This window comes from Crinia signifera, chromosome 1 (assembly GCF_055691185.1).
Source record: "Crinia signifera chromosome 1, ASM5569118v1, whole genome shotgun sequence".
Taxonomy (NCBI): domain Eukaryota; kingdom Metazoa; phylum Chordata; class Amphibia; order Anura; family Myobatrachidae; genus Crinia; species Crinia signifera.
The window spans coordinates 83,935,482-83,959,885 of record NC_139217.1 but is presented as its reverse complement, the minus strand read 5'-3'; the positions used below and the strand labels follow the sequence as shown (position 1 = coordinate 83,959,885).

The 24,404-nt window shown below is 43.2% G+C and overlaps 1 protein-coding gene across 8 annotated transcripts in view; it reads left to right on the top strand.

Moving 5' to 3' along the window:
* EXOC1 (exocyst complex component 1) overlaps positions 1–24,066 on the top strand; it is a 64,471-nt gene extending 40,405 nt beyond the window's left edge. For 3 of the 8 annotated variants that reach the window (XM_083168673.1, XM_083168680.1, XM_083168662.1), the window contains 12 exons: positions 1,988–2,128; positions 3,278–3,383; positions 3,938–3,973; positions 4,583–4,627; positions 6,129–6,292; positions 9,843–9,953; positions 11,618–11,688; positions 13,733–13,961; positions 15,695–15,878; positions 17,537–17,736; positions 18,533–18,727; positions 21,498–24,066. In XM_083168673.1, coding sequence (XP_083024799.1) covers positions 1,988–2,128; positions 3,278–3,383; positions 3,938–3,973; positions 4,583–4,627; positions 6,129–6,292; positions 9,843–9,953; positions 11,618–11,688; positions 13,733–13,961; positions 15,695–15,878; positions 17,537–17,736; positions 18,533–18,727; positions 21,498–21,650 — 1,635 coding nt within the window. In that variant the 3' untranslated portion in view covers positions 21,651–24,066. The remainder of the gene's footprint in view (positions 1–1,987; positions 2,129–3,277; positions 3,384–3,937; positions 3,974–4,582; positions 4,628–6,128; positions 6,293–9,842; positions 9,954–11,617; positions 11,689–13,732; positions 13,962–15,694; positions 15,879–17,536; positions 17,737–18,532; positions 18,728–21,497) is intronic. The other 5 variants (XM_083168699.1, XM_083168688.1, XM_083168717.1 and 2 more) reach the window with 3 other exon arrangements.
* The last annotated feature ends 338 nt before the right edge of the window (positions 24,067–24,404 follow it).

Sequence of the window (24,404 nt, the reverse complement as noted above, 5' to 3'; positions counted from 1 at the left end):
CATTCTTTCTGACAAAATCCTTCTTAGATGGGCAAAACCATGTGCACTGCAGGTGGGGCAGATGTAACATGTGCAGAGAGAATTAGATTTGGGTGGGGTTTTACTTCAAAGTGAGATCTATATTGCAGTGTAAAAATAAAGCAGTCAGTATTTTACCTGCACAGAAACAAAATTACTCACCCAAATCTAATTCTCTCTGCACATGTTACATCTGCCCCCCCTGCAGTGCACATGGTTTTGTCCATCTAAGAAGGATTTTGTCAGAAAGAATGAACCAAAATAAGGCCCAAGGTGCTAGGGAGTGAATGCAAGACTTGTAAATCGGATTAAGTGACATTCCAATGGTAACATTTGTTGAGGCAGCACTATCCAATAAAAGTTGATAAAGGTAAAATGGCTGTTTTTTAGAAATCTAGTCCACCAATGTTGCTTGTAGTGTATGGTACATACATGCCTGCATGGCATTGGCCTCACCTCCTTTACTTTTCATAATAGGTCTTTGATCATTGGCCCTTATTCAGATCTGATCGCAGATCAAATTTGTTTGGAAAATGGGTAAAACCATGTGCACTGCAGGTGGGGCAAATGTAACATCTATAGAGAGAGTTAGATTTGGGGGAGTTATTTTGTTTCTGTGCAGGGTAAATACTGGCTACATTATTTTAATACTGCAAATAAGATTTCAGTTTCAACACACCCCACCCAAAGTTAACTCTTTCTGCACATGTAACATCTGCCCCACCTGCAGTGAAATTGGTTTTGCCCCTTTTCCGAACAAATTAGTACTCCGATCAGATCTGAATAAGGGCCATTGTTCGCTCCAGTCCCAATAGGTCCTTAACCCAGCCCCGGAGACAACTGAGTGTCGAAAAATATCACCATACATGACCTCTAGATCCAAATGAGGTATAGAAGAACTGATGTGCCATCAAACATGGCGTACGTCTGGCATAGAGCGCTGGCAGGGGGAATCAATGGCAAGTGCCTCTGAAAATACACTGAGAGTAAAGAAACCAGACACCAGTGGTGACTGTAATTAGGTTTAGAATCATGGGTTACTGTCATCAAAGCCAATATTGTCGAAATTGATGAAATATTGGTCATTCCATAGTGCGAGTTGTCAGAACGGACTGACTGATCAGGAAAGTCCATTTCGGTTAATTGGGGGCACCTACACAGTTCTCTATTATTCCTTTGTAGGAATCGAAAAAGCTTTTTTGGAATCGATATACAAAATGAAAGGTGAAAGGGCTCCAACGCCATAATGGGGAAGCTTATGCGTTAATTGCAGCGGCAGTAAATATAGTTATGGGGACACTGAAATCAGTACATAATTCAAAAATAACGCTTCAGAACTCTAAGAATACCATGTGCCGCAACGCAGAAGAATCTACCTACTGTACCATCGCATGTGGACATCCCAAATATTGGATAAACTCTCAGAACTCATCCATTGGTATTAGCATCACCGTTTCTAGCTTTTACTGAACCTCTGGAGTGGATTCAAAAGGAGCGGGCACTATTTAACACTGATCATAACACAGAGGTGACTGGGAGAGGTAGGCCAGCAGAGATGCACAACTTGTGTTATCCCTTATCTGCAAGGGAGCTGTTGACTATCTGCAAGAGGTTGGGGTTAGAACTAGTGATAAGGCATGAGGATCCAGCAGATGAATGTTCCCTCCCTACCATGTATCTGTGCACATGCAGCTTGTTTTTTCTGGTTCCTCTTTGTCAAATCCATTGCGACCTCTTTGCCCTCCTTCTGCTATAGAAGACATTGGTGGCAGTGTTGTTAACACAGAATCGTTCTATACTAAGCTATGCATGCACACCCTTGATATAGAACGGTTACTTTGCAGCTTCTATAGATTGCCTGTTTGCTGAAATGGAGGACCTACAGAATGCCAATAGAATCCAGATTAACTCATTGTGATACTGATTTCAAAAAGTTCATTGTATTTCTTTCTATTATGGTGAATACTAGGGCCACGACCAGACGTCCTCCCTTTCGGTAGAAATTACATTACCAAACCACCACCCTTTTCACCGTGACCTTCTGCGATACACAAAACTAATGGAGTGGCTCAAAAACACAGAACGTACAAGATATGAAGGACTTGCCAAGGTTTGTAGTGTTTTCTACCTCCCATGTACCCCGTGCATGTCTGCCTGCTCATGTCGCCACTGTGGTTAAAGGGGTATTTGGACCTTGAAAATAAGTGCACAGTGTAGGAGACGGAGAACTCTGCATTACAGCTTACAATATGGGCTTGAAGTCATGGGAACGACGCTATGTTGACGTTGACAATGATGATCCAAGACCACTGATGAGGTTAATACGTTGTTAACCGGATCATTATTACAGCTGTCAATATGCTGCTTTACCAATATCTTTACTTCTGTAATGCTGATCCAGGTAACATGCCTGACTTCAGGGGGTGTGGTATGGCGGTCCGACAGGGGGGGATCCCAACGGTCAGAATCCGGACGTCGAAATCCTGACTGCCGGTGCTGCGACAGGGGGGTGAGCGCAAAGAAGCCCCTTGCGGGCTCGGTGGCTCGCTTTGCTTGCCACGGATTCTACTCTCCCTCTATGGGGGTTGTGGACCCCCACAAGGGAGAGTAGGCCGTCAATCGGGATCCCCCCCCCCTGTCGGAGCACCAACAGTCGGGATCCCCCTGTCGGCAGTCATCCGGCACCCGAATTCAGGGATCCATATCATCACTGTCAATATAGTTATTTCCATCCTGTACACCAAACCTACAAGAGAGATACTTAGGAAGACAGATTGGGGGGGAGGCGGGAGGGAGATGGGGGTCACATATATTTGTAAAATGCTGCAAAAAATAAAGATATTAGCATGAAGTACTTCTATAAGCACCGATGGAGGAATCCAGATGTGAAAGTTTTACATTTATATAGGGCCCAATTCAGACCTCTTTGCACATCGTACGATTTTATTATCTATTAGCTGCGCATGTGTATGGGCTGCAGAGCGGTGATATCCTGCTACTTTTTCTATTCGCAAGCCGTACACAAGGTGATTGACAGGAAGTAGGCGCCTGTGGGTGGTAACCAGCTGTTACATGGGAGTGTCCGGTAAAACGTAAGCATTCTGTGTAAGTGTTTTAGGGTAGGGTGTGTTATCCTTACGGGACATATTCGCTTGGCTGCAAGTGTGTGTGTGTGTGTGTGTGTGTGTGTGTGTGTGTGTGTGTGTGTGTGTGTGTGTGTGTGTAAATTTGCTTAATGAACCTGAATTTTATTTTTCAGAATTACACCGAAAACATTGTGCGCTTATATGACCGAGAGATCAGGGACTTTTTTGAGGTGGCAAAAAACAAGATGACTGGGGCTAGTAAAGAGGGCAAGAAGTTTGGTAAGCTTTAATAAATAAAATGATAAACAAATGATGTTTAATAAGGATTTCTAGGGATCGCTGCAGCATAGCAAATTGGGAATGTGCGTATTACTCCAAACCAATACACCTGGAAAGGCGCAGATATTACACTGGCTAAAAGTAAAGGGATATTTTCATCCTATGCATTTGTTGCATATTAAATGAATAAGTGACATTCATGACACCCAGATACTTTACAGGGAGAGCACTTTATTTTGTTTTTCTCTAACATGTGCACGGAAAGGAATCTTCAATAGGCAATCTTTATTTGTTGACAATATTATGGTGGGTCTTGCACTATCCTGTGACCTCACATTAAAAAGGAAGACCTTGCTCTACCCTTGCAGTTCTTACTGTGGCACATACTGTACATGCCCTTTGCGCTGTTACTTCATTGACACTGTGTGATGAAGGCCCTGCTTGCGGATTGGTTGTGTGTGGCTTGGCATGAAGAGGTGTTACGGTGGCCTTGGGAACTCCACGTTATATGGTCAGGTTTCCTCACACAACATCATTTTTTCTTTTCAATGCAGATAATGTTGTTCCAACAAGAATAATCTCTAAGCACGGTAAAGGAGAAAATAAATAAGATTATTGTTTACTAAAAATAACTGATATCAGTTTACACAGATTATTGTTGTTGTGTCTTATGTAACTGCCTAATGACCAAACGTAATCCTGAACAGTGAATATTCTGGGGAACAAAAATAAACCATACTTAAAATCCATTTTTCTGGCGCTGAAATAGCAACCACCACAATTATATTGGTCTTTTTATGATGTCCAACCCTCCAAAAAAAGTTTTTGTATAATAAACCACCAAATGACTTTGCATTGGTTCTTTAAACGGGCATTTAAAGGTGTACCTTCCATCATCTCCCTGTCTTGGCTACTAGATCTCACATGCCTGACATTTTGTATAACCCCATTACATCATATCATGAATGAATGTTATATTCTAATACAAGACCTGCTTCTGTGTTTCTTATGAGAGTTATACGTTGGATTGTCCATGTAACATTTTACAGCTTTAAGATAAACATAACCGCTTAATATAGTCTCCTGCGTATTTCTTTCCAACTAGTGCCTAACTTGCCTCTGTTTGCATGGTCTTTGCTAAATGCCTGTTTTTTCTAATGCATCTTTGTCTCTGGTGCTTGCAACTTAATGCATCCCAGCTACGCTGCCTCGAAAAGAGACTACCGTCAAACAGGAGACTGAAAGTGAGTATGACATGGTTCCTTCTGCCGCCGACTGAGGGCAGTATTCAATGCTTTGGGCGAGCTGTGACGGCGAGTTGTCACAGCTCGCACAGTCAGTATTCAACTGGACCACCCTGCATGCGCCATTTTCCCCTCGCTCTGTTCTTGGAGCGAGGGGGAAACGGTGTATGCAGCCGCTAAAACAGTGAGACTCGCGGCTAAATGCAGTAAGCTCCCTGCATTAGCCGCGAGCCTCGCTGTTTCCATGGTGCGTTGAAAAGGGTGAGCGGCTGGTGCGGGGGTTAAACGGCGAGGATAGCTTGTTTTCAGCGATCCCCTCCGTTTAACCCCCTCGCCGGCCGCATTGAATACACCCCTATATGTGCATATATTACATACTTTTTGGGAGTTTTTGTTTAATTGTGCAGTCTTCACTGAACACCTTATTAATCACAATAACAACATTTACTGCACCTGGTCGATCAATCATGGTCATCAAAGAAACAGGTATGCTGCCAATGTGAAACCCAAAAAGTAAAAAAAAAAGAAGTCAAGTGTGGGTAAACGATACCATCAGAAATAATAATATGATATCGGATTATGTGCAATTGAACTGGTTCTAAGGCAGGTTATGATGTGTAGCTGGCTGCTCTGGTGAGTGACTAGATGCTGCATAAGCAAGTGCTTACAAACTTGCAGATTCAGAGGAATGATGGAGCAAAGTAGGATTCCACCATGCTGCATTTGGCAACATGGCATCATTAGCAATTTCTTCTGGATGGTCCTTCGGCACTACCGACCAGAACACATCACTAACGACCGTGGGAGAGCGCAAATCTCGGGTACACACTGAATGATCGGGCCGAGATCGCTCTGTGTGTACCTGGTCTAATTGCTTCCAGTCCAATTCCAGTAACAGCCCATTGAAGAAAGAGAGAGGACTTGCTAAAGATATTGGTAATCTCATTACAATAGTTAGGATGTGAGGACTCATGGTTTACAAATATTGTATGTATACACCAGTGGTTCTCAAACTCGGTCCTCAGGACCCCACATAGGTCACATTTTTCTAGGTCACAGGTGCACTCATTACTGACTGACACGTTTTAAAAGATCCACAGGGGGAGCTAATTATTTCTCTTGATTCTGTGACTAGACCTGCAAAACATGCACTGTGTGGGGTCTTGAGGACCAACTGCTGGAACCTGCGGTATACACGGACCATTCAGAACCATAATGTTTATTACTAAGATGTGGGTGTTTCGAATGTGGAGATGTTGCCCATAGTAACCAATATAATTATACTTCTTTATTAATTTAGCACCTTCTAGAAGATAACAGCCAGAATAAATCCGGTTGCCAGGGGCATCATCTACACTTGTGTAAACCTGCACTTTATTTAGTGTACCCTATAAACTATAGTGCTCAGTTTGAAATTGGTAACGTTCCCACAGTGTAATGCTTTTATTTACTTGTATTTGTTGTCCTGGTCTACAAAATCTGTCCCACTCTTGACTTTAAGGTCTCCATGGGAGCTCCGGAAAACTGACCGGATCCACATCCAGTCTGAATAAACTGTCCGTCCAGAGCTCGGGAAGCCGCAGATCCCAGTCCTCTTCATTGTTGGATATGGGAAACATGTCTGCCTCTGATCTGGATGTTGCGGACCGTACCAAATTTGATAAGGTATTTTCAGTCTATACTTTTGTTATTTCTGTCTTATCGCTTAATGTGGCATATATTGATTTTTTTTTTCTGTCGTCGATCCTGGGACACAGCTAACCATGGGATGTAGGAGGGTCCGCAGGAGCCAGGCACCTATGCTAACCTGTTTGAGAGGCAGGCTCCTCCCTTCTGCATCCCAGCATTCCCCAGTTCGTTTTAGGTGCCCACTGGATTGGGTGCTGTGCTGACTGGCTGCATGCTGCAGATGTTTTTTGGAGAATAGCTAGGGGTTTGTTATTTTATTAATATTCACTAGTGCAGGTTTACAGTGTGCAACTTCCAGAGGAAGTTTATTCACACTGAGAGTGCAGCAGAGGCTGACAGATGCGCGTCCTGTCAGCTCTCTGTGTGCAGAGGGACGCTGTCTGCCCTCTCTTGCACATCGCTTTAACCTCCAGGAAAGGAGGTTTCCTGGGCCCTGGGGTGAGTCCTGAACCGGCTCCCTGCTTAGGGGGGGATCTTGGGGGACGGACCCCCCCGCTATGGCGCCTCCATTTTCCAGGCTTATAGGTAGAAATCCAAATATGGAGTTGATGCCTTTTACAGGAGTCCAGACGCTTCCAAGTGGTCCCAATCTGAGGGGAGACATTGGAGTTGAGGAGAAGCACTTGGTAGGAGCGTCTGAAGGGGGAAAGATGCCAAAAGGCTTCCCTACCCGCTGAAGTAGAGACTTGGTCTCTTCCTACACTCTGTTCTGGCGCCTTTTCTCTCCACACTGCGGAGCTGAAGGAGGATTTACACTGCAGAACTGAGTTAAAGTTTCTCCTGGGTAGCGCTTTCCCTGGTGACCGCTGAGGGTCCATTGCAGCAGCGCAGACAGATAAGTACACTGTTACATTATTCTGTGCAGACGCCTGACATTGTGCACTGTGTGACAGAAAGGTGTAGTGCTGCTGCTCTTGGGGAGGGAGCGCCTGCCATGTTAATTAACTGCATGTTTTTCATGTAAGTCTGTGCCCAGTGGGGCTCAAGCCAGAGGTCTGAGCAGCCTGAACCTGCGTGGGCAGCTGCCTTGGGGAGATCTATGAATGCCTTAGTACATGCTTTGAATAGGCAGAGAGATGAGCCTGTAAACTCTCCTAGGCCTTTTTTCTCCTCTTAACCTACTGTGGGCTCTATTACCCCATCTCAGTAACTGCTTTACTGTGTGTCCATAAAATGAATACTTTCATGGAGCAGTTTGCCAAGGCTCCTGAAGTGACTTCCCCCAGGCACCCTTTATCTACACCTCCCCTGCTGAATTTAGAGTCTGAAGATGAAGGGGAATGTACTGAGGATACATTTTGGGACCAGAGGGAAGAATATGAGTCTTCTGTCCCCGGTATTGAGTATTTGATTCTAGCAGTTAAACAGGTTTTGTATATCTCAGATGAGGATAAAGTGCCAGCTCAGAGTGTATTTAAGAAGCTGCGCAAGGACGCAGTTACTTTCCCCTTGGATGAGGGCATGATAGCTTTACTGGGGGAAGCATAGAAGACGCCTGATAAAAAGCTTCTTATGCCCAAAAGATTTGCAAACATGTATCCAATGCCAGAGGGGCATGTGAAGTTGTGGGAAAAGATCCCTCTATAGTCGATGCACCCATTGCCAGGTTGTCTAAATCTACTGCTTTGCCTGTACATTGGGGTGCTGCTTCAGTGTCCGTGTATGCCCTGCCGCTATCCACCCTCTGACGTTTCCTCTGCACCTTCACAGGAAAGTAATGCTGGGTACACACCAGGACGACTAGGGCCCGATCCCCACAATCTCGATCCAATTCCAATCAATTGGATGTAGATTGTGTGCTGATTGGGCCCTTTTCTGACCTGGTGTGGACCGATACCGATCCGATGCGCGGTCCCGCGGGTCGGTCGGTCGTTATTGAGATCCTACCTGCTGCAGGTAGTAGGATCTCAATGATGACCATACAGCCGGGTGCGGGTCGCCATCGGATCGGACCCGCTCACGGTGTACATCGTGAGCGGGTCGTGCCCCCCGCGTCATCGTGAGCGGGGTCGGACGAGACACTGACGACCCGCTCACGATGTGCATCGTGAGCGGGTCGTCCTGGTGTGTACCCCGCATTAGAGGGAAATGTCTCCTTCCCAGGGTGGAGTGCAGATATCATGGCCACTACTCTTGGGTATATCACAGTGGGGCAGATGTATTAAGCCTTAACAAGAGATACATGCAAGGGTGATGAAGAGAGATAAACCAATCAGCTTCTTACTGACTTTTTTTCAAACACAGCCTGTAACATGGCAGTTAGGATGTGATTGGCTGGACTTTTATCTCTTTATCACCCTTGCATTTATCTCTTGTTAAGGCTTAATACATCTGCCCCATAGTGTGTCCACAATATCTGCAGGGTCTAAGGCTGCCAGGTAAAATGTCTGTTGGTATGCACTTTATCTACACCTTTTATACCTGGCATTAGACAATGTAAATCTCCAAATTTTAGTGTTCTGTTTTTGTTTTTTTAACGTGAGTGCATTGCGAATCTATGTCCAAAAGGTCCAAGACTTGTGCAGGATCCATAACTTGTTGGTTCCTGACTATGTCAACAAGATAGGCTGGCCAGCTTCCAAACATACCTTTTGCCAAATGGAGAACTTGATTTGAATTCACTTGATTTGCTGAAAATGTGAGGACACCTGAGTGGGAGCCTGCATGGCCTCATGGCACAGGTCATATTCTATGTAATTACACTGGGCAGCCACTTGGTTTTGTACACCTTCAAGGAATGTTCTAGATACTCTATAGCAGGGGTAGCCAACTCCAGTCCTCGAAAGCTACCAACAGTTTAGTTTTCCAGACCACCTAGTAGGTGCACAGATGCACTCACTACTGACTGACAAATTACAAAAGATCCACAGGTAGAGATAATTACTTAACTTGTGATTCTGTTAGCAGACCTGGAAAATGGTAACTGTTGGTAGCTCTGGAGGACTGGAGTTGGCTACCCCTGCTCTATACAGAGGGTAAAGTATGCAGATAGCTGTGTATTGTAACATGGCATTATAAACTTTGCCTTGCTGGTAAATTGGGAAATTTTAGTTTTCTTTGTAGCTGAACTTTTTTAGGGAGTTCCCAGTTACTCATTTATTGCTCTTTGTTACTTGTGTAATCACCTAACTTTAAAGGGGGGGATTTCATTAGCTGTGGTAATTTACCATGGGCTAATTGATCCCCTGGGTTATCCAATTAGCCCCGAAGTATAGCCTGCACTTAATGTGTATTTCTTTCACAAAAAGAATTTGGTTACATTTTTCAAATTCACGACACCGGTTAATGCGTAGCTCTGGGAGCCTATTCCTGATCCTGTGTGTTAACACCCGTTAACAGATAATTTAACTGCTGGGAAACACCAGCTGTAATTGAATAGCCACGGGTGTTAAATCGAGAGTCTGCCCCCAAATTAACAGGGCCAATTGAATGCCCGCCTTCCCTTCCCTTCTCTTAAATGTGCTTAATAAAATATACACACTCAGTATAATCATCTTTTATATATTTATTTATTTTTTCTGCCCAGATCTTCGAACAGGTCTTAAGTGAATTGGAGCCGCTCTGTCTGGCCGAACAAGATTTCATCAGTAAATTCTTTAACCTATCCCAACATCAGAGCATGCCTCGGACACCCATGGTACGAAGCACTAATTAATAATTCATGTTACTTAAGTTTCTTTTCTTTTTTTCTTTTTTATCTTTATTTGTGCTACTGGTTGCTACTTGGTTTAATTCATTTTAAAGCCATGGTAGGTAAAACAATTCTATTCTGAAGATGATGAGCAGCACCTAAGGCATGACCCACTATAGAGCACAGAAGGCCAGTGCGGAAACTCTGTGGTGCCGGTGGCTTTTCCCACAGCCGCCTTTCTGGTACATTGAACCCGTAAAATCATCAGCACATTTCTTGTTTCCGAAAACTCCCAAAAAACAAGATCTTTAGCAATTAAAGAGCCACTAAACAAAGCTTTTATGTCCGGCCACACAGATGAGTAAACCACACAATCCGAGAGCAGGGTTTTTATGGGAACTCTGAGGTCTGATCAGTAAATCTAAATTATAACACTATTAATAATTAAATTCACTCATCTGTTGTGGTTTTGTCTAACGGACTAAAAAAAAGATAATGGATGGAGAGAGCTCCATCTGATAGGTCTCGTCAGGAAAGGAACCATTTATTAGAACAATGCCCGTATCATGATATCATGGTTTTTGTAAATCATTATCAGTATTATGCGTTTGTTTAGGAAGCTCTTGTAAGGGCTCTTTCTTTGCTATCGGTTTTAGTTTTTGTATTCGTTCAGTTGCCGCGTTCCTTTTAAACACACATGCCATGGCACATACATATACATCTCTTGCCCAACTGGTTTCCTGAATACAATACAATACGAGCGATGGTATGCAAATATGTGCAAACCCCCGCAGTGACCGCCTTCGGTGAGTTTCACACTCGCCGGAACATCCGCTCAATGATGGCAGCCAGCCGTCGGTCGCTGGGGTCCGTCCGCCTATCGTTTTATGAGCGTGCCTACAAAAATGGTGGGAACGCCCATAGAAATGCTGGGCGGAAACCTGAGAACGCAGGCATGTCCATGTCTGCTTTGGGCAGGTGGCTTATGTCACATGACGTCAGTGCCCTCGCCCATCTCGGTGGGGGGGGGGGGGGGTTGGGCCCTTAGTCTGGTATGTAAAGCACAAAGTCTACAGAACAAAAGTACTGTTCACCCAGGATTAGCTAGGAAGCACTGTATAAATACACAGTGTATATATGCGGCGGCTGCAGCCCTTTTTCTTCAGCGCCAACCAGATAAACATGTAGAACATATTAACATACTTGTTATGGTGCATGTAATATACATGCTGACTGGCTTCAGAGGGGCCGCTGTGCAGCAAACGGTACTCCGCATAAGGCTTCAGTCTCCTCAGCTAAGCGGTTCCTCCCTGCACTATGAGGCTGCTGGGCAGTTACTCATTCGCCAATGGTACTCGGTGGTCCTCTGTTTTCTTGTGGGCCAACAGAGAGAAAGGTAGTGACATTGCCATTCATTTGCATACAAGCTGGAGTATATGGCAAGTTTGACAGCCTGACTAGAACACCAACTGCCCACTAGGGCCTCTCTCAGGTGGATTGTTTCTGAATAGTTTAGGCTTATAAAGAGGTGACTAGTCCTTTGTAAGCAAAGACTCATAATAGAAATTGTATATAGTTTAATTTTTAACCCATGGCACTTAGGTCTGTCCTATACATTTCCCTTCACAGGTAAGCCTCCTTGTCTCCTCTAAATTCTATTTCTATTTTAGGTCGATGTCTACGATGGTGGCCATGCATCCCGTACTCAAAATACTGGAGTGTTACCAGCAGTGTCCTCAGAGTAGGTATTTTCATTAAAATGACAGTTCATAATTACTAAGAAAGCGACGTATTTTATATGGCATGCTGTCAAACCTAGGGATGTGTCCTTTAGCATGTGATCACTGCTACAGAAGTCTTAAAGTTTATTAAAGTTGACATTTGAAATGTGGACGTGCACTGGAGAACTGTGTTTCTACAAAGGGGCTTGTACAGAAACCAGGTTCAGTTAGTAATAATTGTTGCGTTATTCACATGAACTTGCACTGCCATCTACTGAGAAATGTTTACTGTCGTATCTCTCCTCCTATAGCCCCTGCTGAGAACCAGAGAAGTCGGTGGTGCTTGTAAGCCGCATTCAATGTATGTAGCAGCTCTGGGGTTGCGGCTAAGGATGTAGGACAATAGCAAAACTTTACAGGCAGCTTTGATATATTTACATCCCATAGTTCTTATTTACCACTGCTACTTTGGGTTACTTTGTCAGCTTGGCTGACTTTCTTGACATAACTGCTTGTTTTTTTGTTTGTTTACACAATAGAAGTCCTGTAGTACCTGCCATGTCCTTCTTCTGATATAGGAACTGGAAGATGGATGGACTTTTCAATCTTTACAATTGAGTTTGCAGTTGAATAGTCACTAGGCTAACCAATGGAGAGCCTTCTATTGCTGGAAGCAACCATGTTGCCTGGCACCTTTCCCCGAGGCTGTGTGTTGTTTTGCGGGTTGAACCAGTTCGAAGCTGTAACCATGAACATTATGGCTCTCAATGGTCCTCCTACTCACACCCAGGTGTTGTAACCATTGTTAGGAAACAGAAAAGTTCACCAATTTAGGGTGTATTTTACAGATGGATAAAGCTGGGATAAACAATATGCTGTCCGGTTGGGCGGAACAGCATATTGCCTATATTGTTCAGTGTGTACCGGGGGATATGCTTGCAATGCGGTCACATACGATGATGATGATAGGTTTGATGTGCAGCACATCAAACCTAGCGATAGCACTAGCGGCAACATACATGCTAATGAAGAATGGAACAGTGATTGTTCTGTCATTCATAACATTACAGCAGTGTATATGGGCAATCCGTGCTGATGGGAATTCGTAGTGTCAGATTCCCCGTTGCTCTATCTAGTATATACCAAGCCTTATTGTAGTTCAGTCTGTAAAGATTTTATGGTTGTCTCTTTTAAAATGCCTCGATTACATCAATAATTTCTAGTAAATTCATAGGCTGCACTGTCATGTGTCACAGCTCATCCCATATATTGACTGACTCCACTGTATGCACTTCATATGGGTCTCATTAGTTGTTTCATAAATGACTCAACTCTGAGTTACCCTTTAGAATGTAAGCTCTCCCGAGCAGGGCCCTCTCTTTTTTCATGTGATTTTCTTAGACCAGGCATGTCTAAACTATGGCCCTCCAGCTGTTGTGAAACTACAAGTCCCATCATGCCTTGCAACAGTTTTGCTATTAGAGAATGCTAAAACTATGGGAAGGCATGTTGGGATGTGTAGTTTCACAACAGCTGGAGGGCCACAGTTTGTACATGCCTGTCTTAAGGTGGCCATACACATGCAGATTTATCTGCAGATCTGGCTGGTTGGAACAAAAACATGGTTATGGATGAGAGCAAATGACAGTTGACCATTTGCTTGGAAATGCTGGAAAACTGACAAACTGTCTCTCATCCATAACCATGTTTTTGTTCCAACCAGCCAGATCTGAAGATAAATCTTACTAGTGTATGGGCACCTTAAGACTATATCTCTGCCACCCTGATGATTGTGTCAGTGTCCTGTCGCCTGATGGAACTGTCTTTATATACCGTATACTTGTTCTATATTGCATTGTACTATAATTCGTTATCTTCTTGTTTTCCGCTTATCTATGTGTTGCCAGGCACCGCCGAGCCCTTGTGGCACCATATAAATAAATGATAATAATAACTGAGCACTTCTGCTGACATGGCTAAAGAGGACAGTGATGAGTCTACTGGCAAATAATGCTTTATATTTCTTATTAGACCTGTGTGACCAGACTCTTATCTACTTTGTAGGAAGGATTCCATTCGAAAGATGATGATTAATATATTTCACTGCATTGAGCCGGAACTGAACAATCTTATTGCCTTGGGAGACAAGATTGACAGCTTTAACTCCATGTACATGCTGGTGAAGATGAGCCACCATGTGTGGACAGCAGAAAACATAGACCCTGCCTCCTTCCTGAGTACTACCCTCGGCAACGTCCTGGTCACAGTGAAAAGAAACTTTGACAAGTGCATTGTAAGTGGAAATCTCACTATGGGGAGATGTATCAAGCCTTGGTGAGGGAGATAGCGGACAAGTTGCCCAAAGCAATATTAGTAATGACAGAAGCTGATGGGAATTAGACTTCACATGCTATGGGCAACCAATCAGATCCTGTCTCTTCTAGAGCAGTGGTTCTCAACCTCGGTCCTCAAGGACCCCCAACAGTGCTTGTTTTCCAGGTCACCCAGCAGGTGCACTCATTATTCATGGACACATTTCAAAAGATCTGCAGGTGGAGCAAATTATTTCACCTGTGATCCAGTGTGGAGACCTGCAAAACATGCACTGTTGGGGGTCCTTGAGGATGGAGGTTGAGAACCACTGTTCTAGAGGGTGCTAAATAAATAATAAGTAGATTCTGATTGCTTGCCCATAGCAACATCACATGTGAAGTCTAATTCCCATCTTAGTAAATTTCCCCCAATGTTTCTCCGTCATGTGCTGACTGGCACAGTGCACACCGCTTTCTGAGAGCGTAACTCTCCAGTAATGTCCATGAGACCAGTGCAGGCTTCAGCAATACTGCCCTGCATAAAGAAACTACTGAAGATAAGAGCAATAGGATTAATGCATCTCTTCAGCAGCTGAAGCTCATAAAATGGTGCATGGCCTACAATACAAAACTTACCCGGAAAGACTGAAAGATCTGAATATGTATAGTTTAGAGCAGAGAAGGCAAAGGGGGGGGGACATGATAGATATATCAAGGGTATGAACAAGGTACAGGTGGGAGACATTCGTCACAGGAAGAGGAGCAGCAGAACACGAGGACATGCACTGAAACTAGAGGGAGGAAGATTTAGGAGAAATTTCAGGAAGAATTACTTCACAGAAAGGGTAGTAGATAAGTGGAATAGCCTCCCATCAGAGGTGGTAGAGGCAAATACAGTAGAACAATTTAAACATGCTTGGGATAGGCATATTGATATCCTTACAAAGATATAAGGATCAAATATGGTTTGAGGTAACATGTTTAAAAAAAGGGGCAGACTAGATGGGCCAAGTGGTTCTATAACTGGCTTCACAACACATGTTGTAACAATGGGTGCATATCAATCAATCGACAATGCTATTGTCAACGCCAAATGGTCGGCAGTCAATAGATGGACAGGTACAAAAGGTCAAATTTTTTTTAAAGTCTACAGGTTCACAAGGTTGACAAAACAGTGGTCGAAGCACAAATGGTGGTCTCATGTTGTTTGTGCCAGATATTGTATATTTCATGTTATGGGACCACCATCAGTACAAACGTGCACCCTCGCAGACTCTCCTCGCTTGCCGGGTCTCAGGTTACCATTACGTGGATAGTAATCTGTTGAGAAAACATGTGAAAAACCCCCAAAACATGTGTCAACCATTCTCATGTTGGCTTTTTTCAACCTGTCAACCTTTCATCTGTCGCACTTTTGGACCTGCCGACGTAAAGCATATCGACAATATTTTGTCAACTATTGACCAATACCAATCTATCATCCAGATACCAAAATAAATACACCCAAACATCACAATTTAGCGCATCAAGTTTGTAATCTGGTTCTAATAATGAGAAATAATCTATGCCTGTATGATACGGGAAGAATGGATCTTTGTTATTGTTCTCCTTGATTTGCTATTACTTGACCTTTTTATTTGCCGTATGACTAATTATGGTAGCGATGCATTATTCCGCGTGTGTGACGATGTGTCCCCCGCCTCTCACCATTCAGAGTAGCCAGATCAAGCAGATGGAGGATGTGAAGATCTCAAAGAAGAGCAAAGTCGGCATTCTTCCGTTTGTGTCCGGGTTTGAGGAGTTTGCGGAACTGGCCGAGACCATCTTCCGAGTAGCCGAGAGAAGAGGAGATTTAGATAAAGCTTATATAAAACTAATAAAGAATGTGTTTATCAATGGTAAGTGCAGAGTAGTAACCGGCTTCCGTGGGAGGATTCACTCCCGATTGCCAGTGGCACTTCTCGGATTAGAATAATGTGCCCCAGAATGTGTTGTCACACATAATACCAGGCTAAAGTCAGCCGCAGATGTTTATATACAATTGCTTGGGTTGACTGCCAACAGATCCTGGTGCCCAATGTGTGCAGGTAGTCACAGACCACATATACACATAGGTAACAAAAGATACACATAGGCTGTGGTCATTATCAGGCCAATCACAACAGTCATTAGTGGTCTGGCTTTCACATTAGTCACTTTTCTACTTTAATATTAATTTTCCTTTCATCCCCTCAATAACTGCCCTGTGGCAGGAGCCTTATTATTATTATAATTATTATTATTATTGGTAGAAGCACATACCTAATTGGGGTGATTGTGACCTGAGATTAAAGCTGCAGCTTAGAAATTAGCGTGCAGTATTAAAGGTGTGGGGAACATTTTATACATGAATGGCTTGTGTGTGTATATACAGAACATTCCTGTACCCATGACCTCTGCTGATTGCCCTTGACACAGCTGTGCCCATCTAGCCAAAGATCATGAATGGGTCTCTGGTGGAGCAATTCAATTGTTCCTGGCACCCATTGATTACCATGTTTGTCACGCCCACATACGCTGGGTTAAACAACATACTGTATAGCAGGCAAGACACAAAGCACTGCATTTTCAAATTTTTTTTTTTGTTGTTTTTTTTTTTTTTTTAAATATGTTTATTTAGGATAAATAATGGGGGATACAACAAGGTAAGCATCCAGAGCTACACATATACACATGGAGGGGTCCATCGCAGATAGACCCTCATCCAGAACATATTTAACAAACAAACGCATTGAACCACAATTGTTTTGAATGGCAGGTATGGTGTGCCAGAGGGTACCGAATTACTCTCTCCGCGGTCCATGCGTTACATATAAATTATGTAGCTCCAAAAAAGCTAGTAATTACCATATATCATAACTTTCATCCTAACTTTTTTTTTGCATTTTCACATCTTTCTGGTCATCCCCTCAAGCAGGGGATGTGTCCCCCTAAATTGCTTCTTCAGGTGCCCAGTAGTTACTCAATACATTAGGATGACCCGTGGAGTAGATGCTGGTAGTCAGAATACTGATGCAGGCATACCAATAGGGGTCTGGTATACTTAAAATTCTCCATATCCCCCCCATCCTAACACTAACCCACCTTCTCAGCGCCTAATCTTAACCCTCCCCCCGCTAGTGCCTAAACCTAACCTTCCTCTGTCCTAATTCTAATCCACCCCACTTACTTACAATCAGGATGCCATTGTCTGTATCCTTCTCGCTGATGACATTTTGGCACCGGTCTTCTGGCCGCAATTTGGGGTACGAACTGCATCTCCTAGAGACAGCTGCTGGGGAAACAATTAAATCACCCACAAAGACTTTCAATTGGAGACGACTTTCAGATTTCTCCTGCTACAGGGAAAAACAAGCGGCACCTCCAGGTGCAAAGTAGGCAAAGCTCCTTTAGGTATACCATGATACTATAAGAATTATATACCGTAGATTTCTATACATAGAAATACAGTCTAAATGCTCTGTAGTTGACAGTTGATACAATGAAGAGAAATCATGTCCTCATTTTTTCCCTACAGTTGAGAAAGTTGCGAATGAAAGTCAGAAGACTCCACGGGATGTGGTCCTGATGGAGAACTTCCACCACATCTTTGCTACTCTTTCTCGCTTAAAGATTTCTTGCTTAGAAATGGAGAAACGAGAGGCCAAGCAGAAATATGGTGACCATCTGCAGTCTTACGTCATATACTCCCTGGGACATCCACTGGAGAAGTTAAATGTAACTTTAATTTTCTCTTCCGCTTGATTTGTTGCTTGCAGGCCCACCTATGATACTGTTTCTGATAGACCACAAAACTTTTTGAAAATGTCAGGCTGTTTAGAGTTTGTATCGCTTCCCAGTCTAATATTTGTTATTATTAGTGGATCTAGACTAACTCCACCATTTCCTTTGGTATAGCAGTGGTTTTGGATGTGTCTTTTGATACATGTAACAAATTTTACACTGTAAAACGGCTTGCCCTTGAATGAGTGCATACAGAACATAATAGTGTTCACGTTTTTTCGGGGCTTGTAGGCATGACCCTTGTGGACTGTCTTCTCCTCTCGTACTGAAGCGTTTTAATCATGGGAAGAACCGAGGTCTTCGATCCTTAGGAGGGTACGCTTCAGCCAACCCTGGTAAAGTTAGGTAGACCCCATCTGTTAAATGAAAGAAGTCCAACAACCCTAACTCCTCCATGGGTCGGTGCTGCGCTTTGTCCAACCTTCAGCGAGCAGGAACCCACAGACCCTTTTTCCACTCAGTAGGCCTTTCGGCTCTGAGGGGTTTGGGGCATAACACGGCTCTTCTCCTTTTGACGAGAGTCCATGGTACTAGGCCCCACCACTTTTTTTGTCACGTACTGGTGATGAAGCCATACACCTTGGGCTTCAAATAAAAAGAAGACAACGTTTTTCCTTAAGCTGTTTGTAACAGTAATTGTTTTGTAATGGCGAGGAGAGTAAGTCTAGTAAGTATATGGATTATGATTTTGTGTCATTTAACAACTAACTTATGTACTTTGTCTACCAAGATATTCTTTGAAGGGGTAAAAGCCCGCGTTGCCCAAGGAATTGGCTATGACGAGGTAAGCTACCAGTTGGCATTCAGTAAGCAGGAACTGCGCAAAGTCATAAAGGACTATCCTGGTAAAGAAGTGAAGAAGGGTCTGGATAACCTCTACAAAAAAGTTGATAAGCACCTGTGTGAGGAGGAGAACCTGTTACAGGTGAGTGCCCGGCTTTCCCATATGATTCAACAAGCCAGCCCTTGCCACTTTGGGCCTGATTCAGACTTGCTTGCATCAGTTTGCATGCGGCCGCACAGAGGAGAAATCATTCAATGGTTACTTGCTAATGATTTCTCATATTGTGCCCGGCCCTCGTAGCCGCCACCTGACCCAGTATTCAACAAAAAGTGAGCGCTATGCCAACCCTAAGTGTGTGGTGTTCCAGCTGCTAGCTAGGCGGGATTACCAATCCCAGTGAACAAGATAAAGGAACAAGTGGAGATAGCGCTAGGAACAACCAGTCATTAATAGAAATAATGTACGCCAGTAAAACGTAATGTAATCAATGACATTTATATTAATTGATTAGATAAATATACATAAAAATAACAATGACATCTTTAATAGGTATATAATCGGAATCGGTACATCTGTCAAACCAGACTTAGGTCTACAGTCATTAGGTTGACCCCGGAAGGTCGACATGGGCCAAGGTCGACAGTCATTAGGTCGACATGCGTTTTTCACAGTTTTATTACCCGAATGTCGACACAGTCGACATGGACACAGTTGGAGTTGAACCGCAGCCCCTCGCATCGCTGCTATGCTTCGGGCACTATTTTATTCTCCCACCATGCCCTAGTGGATGGTAGGGCATGAAACGCCGCCTGTCGGCACATGTCGGCTCAAAAAACAGTGAAAAACTCATGTCGACCTAATGACTGTCGACCTAAACCCGTGTCGACCTTGGCCCATGTCGACCTTTAACCCTGTCGACCTTGGGGCCAGTCGACCTTCCGGGGTCGACCTAATGACTGTCGACCTAAGTGTAGTCTGACAGATGACAGTTTCCATATAATCATGTACCGGCCGATAAAACAAGAAAAATAGAAAAAATAAAAAATGTATAAAAACAATAAATACAAAAAAGAGGGGGGTATTTCGTGTTATTTTCTGCCTAAAAAAAGCCTAGATGGTAGTCCACTGTATTTAAATTGTTCAATAAGTAGTGAGCCAGTGGTTGGTATTTTTTCCAATGTATTGTTCCTTGACCCAGTATTCAGCTGCTCGTATAAACTCAATTTCGGGGCAGGTGCTGACATCATGCGCCCGCCCCGAACAGGCAAGGGTACGCCTACATTTGCTGCGTTTCTGTGGGTGCACCCGCCTTTTTTGTGGGCACGCCCATAAAACTCCGGGGGTCCACCCTGGAACACACTCTGCCTGTCAGTCATCCAGCATACGGGCAGTGAAGGGGAACCTGCTCCTAGTGTACCATGCAAATTCGCAGCCCTTTCAAACAGATCTGAATCGCACCCTTTTTTACTCCAGTAATGTCAATACTACATTTCCACTTCAGTTTCTGCCCTGAAGCTTATAGAGGGTAGGCCAGTGTTTCACTATTTTTTTTTTTTTTTTCAAAATAATGGCATCCTAAAGTATCAGAATTTTGTTTCGCAGTACTCTAGGCCAAAAGTCGATTTTTTTCTTCCTCAATTGCTCAATAAAAAACTTAGTGAATTGTGTTTAGCGATTATTCTTGGGTTCAGTTATGTACAGGTACTTCTGTTTGTCATATATTATGATTGGAAGCCACAAGCACTGGTTTCACTTGTTACATTGTCCATAAATTATTTCAAATGGTCCTTCACAATCAACACGAGGAACCCCAGGGTGCATGGCACACAGTTTGTGAACCACTGAGCTAGGTCTTATATGCAGTGTATGTACAGCATGCAGAGTTCCTAAGCTAGAAAATGCATTTCCGAAGTAGCTACAGAATATCTCACTGATATTTGGTTGTTTGTAAAAGTCTATTATTCATGATAATAAAACAAATTGTTTAAAGCCAGTGTCTAATTGTGATATATATATATATATATATAACAGAAAATTACATTTTTTAACCAGCTATAACCAAATTGCTGTTTTATACCGTACACTCAGGCAATACTGGAGGTTGTACAAGACCTAAAAGAGCCCTGTGAAAAGAATGTTAGTCCAGTGGTTCACAAACTGTGTGCCGTGGCACCCTAGAGTGCCTTGGGGGACTTGCAGGGGTGCCCTTGATAGATCGTTCATGACCAATTCAGATTAATTATGACCAATGTAAAATACAAATTGTGGAAAAACAGCAGGGAATCCTGTCCAATACCACATATCTGACCCTAAGGATGAGATATACAAAAATTGATTTAATTTAATATTTTTTTCCTGATTGTATCAATAAGAAACTTTTGGGCTATGGGTGCCATAAAAAAAAATGCTGTGATTCAAAAGAGTTTGGGAAAAGTTTAGTCTTAACATTGAATTGGGCAAAAACACTGGTGCAATGTACTGTAACAATGTCCTGACCCACGCCACATCAGTACATGTGACCCCCCCCCCCCCCTCAGTGACCCTTATGTAGCATACCTACACTAAGGTAGATTCTAGATAGCAGCCAAGTAATCTGCCAATCATGTTCTGAGGAGTACATTGGAACACCCAGTGGACATTGCAACAACACAGGGGGAGACCAAGGGAAGAATCTTCAGCAATGTAGGGCCATAAAATGCATTATTATATAGGTCTAATACTTTGTTGAGCACAGAACTCTGTAGTCTGCTGAAGTCGGGTTTGCTGCACTATAACAAAAGTCTACAATAAAGAATGCAATGCAGGTTTGCATATCACAATTTTATTTTGAGATGACAACACAACTGCTGATATTACAATGCATATGTGTTTCTGCCACAACATTAAGTGTCATGTCTGTTCTTTCCACCAGGTGGTGTGGCATACCATGCAGGATGAATTCATCCGTCAGTATAAGCACTTTGAGGGTCTTATTGAGAAATGTTACACTGGAGCTGGTATCACTATGGAATTCACCATTCAGGACATCCTGGAGTATTTCTCTAGTATTGCACAGTCTCATTAGTCCAACGGAATGCAAAGAGAGGAAGAGAAGCACTTTAAGTGTCGCTTACAGGGAAGGGGAATGACAAAACAAAAGCCGTCCTTAAAGCCTTTGTCTTCGGTGAGACACTGCCGCCTCTATTAGTTGGACTTCTGCAGCTAACGTTATAGTTATTGGAAATGGACTGCACCAAGGGCAGGAACAAACTGCATTCAACTCTACATAATCGGTTACCTGCCTTTCTCATGCTAAATGTGGTCATCTATTGTGTGCTCTGCGTCACTCCCAGTGGTAAGAGGGGAATTGGCAGAACGGAACAATCTTAGCAATGACAAATGAATGGTCCCTTACCTTACCAGGTATCTAGTGATGCATATAATTTCCGCACTCCATGCTTATGAGGTTTATACGCATTACTTTCTACAGGTTTAGATCGCACAAACATTACAATAATGTAAACATTCAGAAAAAAATTTTTTTTGCGAAAATTAAATCTATTTTTTTTTTTTTTTTTTTAAGATTTTTTTTTAAGATTTTTTTTTTTAAGATTTTTTTTTTCTACTGTCAAGTTATTATGCCTTATTTAGCTTTTACTTAATGTTAGTTTACCTTGCTTCATGCTATGTTTTTCAGCAACGTATTTATATTATTAATGTATATTTTATTTTTAATGGTCACTTTCCTTGGATATGGCATAGAGCTGATCTGTTTACTGTTGCAGCAAGCATGCATGGTCAGATCCGCGTGGCATCCAAAGTGCATCACTGAAAATTACTGAAAGCAGATAAAACTATTAGGAGAGTGGAAGGAATGTATATACAACCAAGGCTGCCTGATGATGGCTGTCCTTATTAATTAAATGTCCACTTTTTTCACAGAGCAGTGTAGTGCTGGCCCGGCTAACTATTGTGAAATTAGAAGTCCCAGCATGCCTTGCCACAGTTTTACTATTAGGGAATTCTAAAACTGTGGCAAGACGTGCTGGGATGTGTACTTTTACAACAGTGCTTGTGTGCATGAACATCCTAAATACAGTACTTGTAAAAAGCTTTTGCCAATAATTATGTCAGTCATCCCTTAAAACGGGGATGGGGAACATTCGGCCCTCCAGCTGTTGTTGAACTACACATCCCAGAATGCTTTGCTACAATTTTAGCATGGCCAAATAGCAAATCTGTAGCAGTGCATGCTGGGACGTGTACATCAACAACAGCTGGAGGGCCAAAGGTTCCCCATCCCTGTCTTAAAAGCACCTTGGGACTAATTCTGATGTGGTTGGAGTTGCAATCACAGCTGCTTCCTTGGAAATAGCATATAAAGTACTTATGGCAATGCAGCAGGAGGCATCTATTACAGAAAGATTGCTCCTGTAGTGATCTGACCTGCCGCATCACTCTGCATTGGCCGGCTTGTGGCACCTATAGTGATGTGCAAGCCACCCATTGCAGAGGCCAGGAAAGCACTGTGCAACCTCAGAGATCCCTGGCCTTCTCTCTGCCTCCAAATGGCTTCTAACTGCCAAACACTAACAGAAGGACGCAGATCATTGTCTGAAGTTGCAGGGTCGTAAAGTCATGGGGGATCCTGGTAATGAACTTGGGTGTACCCTAAGAAGTGGGCAAGTCCAAACACTATAAATCATTACAATAATTAACAATTGCTGGGCCGCTTCTAATCCAGGATGGGTGCAGGGGCGGGCATCCTTGGTTGTGAGAAGTGGGTCTCTCCTCCTTGCCCAACACCATCTTCCCAGTGATATTTGGGAAGATGGAGCATGTGCACTAGAGAGCAAATACCTTTGCTATCAATGTGCAGGCACCATCTTCCCGAAGATATCACTGGCCTACACTATAGGTATTTTTAGGAGTGGGCAGTGGTCTTCGGCCTCTTTTGGGGTAATTATTACATCTACACCCCCTGCCTCTTGCCACCATTGCTCATTTGCACAAGCGCAGAATGGGTACCGAACATGCATAAAGTACCAATAATCGGTGTAGCAGGTCCCTCAGGATCGGATAATCCCTTTTTTTGGCGGGGATAACAATATCCTGATAGCGCTGATTATAACTATCCATAAACTACAAACATGTTATTTCCTATAACGGAGAGTTACATTTGCCTGCAGAATTGCTGCGGGTCCGGCGTTCCCAATAATAAATGTCAACAGCTCCGGTGTCCTCACAGAAAACAAGATATGTAGACAGAAGGTGCGGCACTCAAACAAGATATGTAGACAGAAGGTGCGGCACTCAAACAAATAGTCATGACCACGGGAAACCTCAAACAATGTTTCAGTTTAAAAAACTTTTCAAGTAATGAATATATTATGAAAATTCTGTTAATGTTTAGAATTTAGGAATATATTAACGTGCATACAGATTTAACTTATTGCACAAATTTCTGATTTTGAAACACAATAAATTTGTTGGCAACCTGACGTTTTCAATTTCTACCATTTTTAAATCTGTCCCCAAAGCACAGCACCATATTACAGATCTATCCGAACCACCAAAGTAAACAAGTTCCACTTACTGTATGTTGCAGCGGTCTTGCCTGATAGAAGTAGAGGCCTTGTGATTGGATTACCTGCAACACCAAGTTCATGCAAGCCTGGTACTGCAGATACAACAGGGAGGCCAGGGAACCACTTCACCATTTTGAGAAAATGCAGCAGCTGCTCCTCCTCCCTGCCCCCCAAAATAACAGCAGCTGATTGGCTAGTTGTTTATCACACACCACTTTATCACTTTTTGAAGCATGATCCAATTGGCCCAA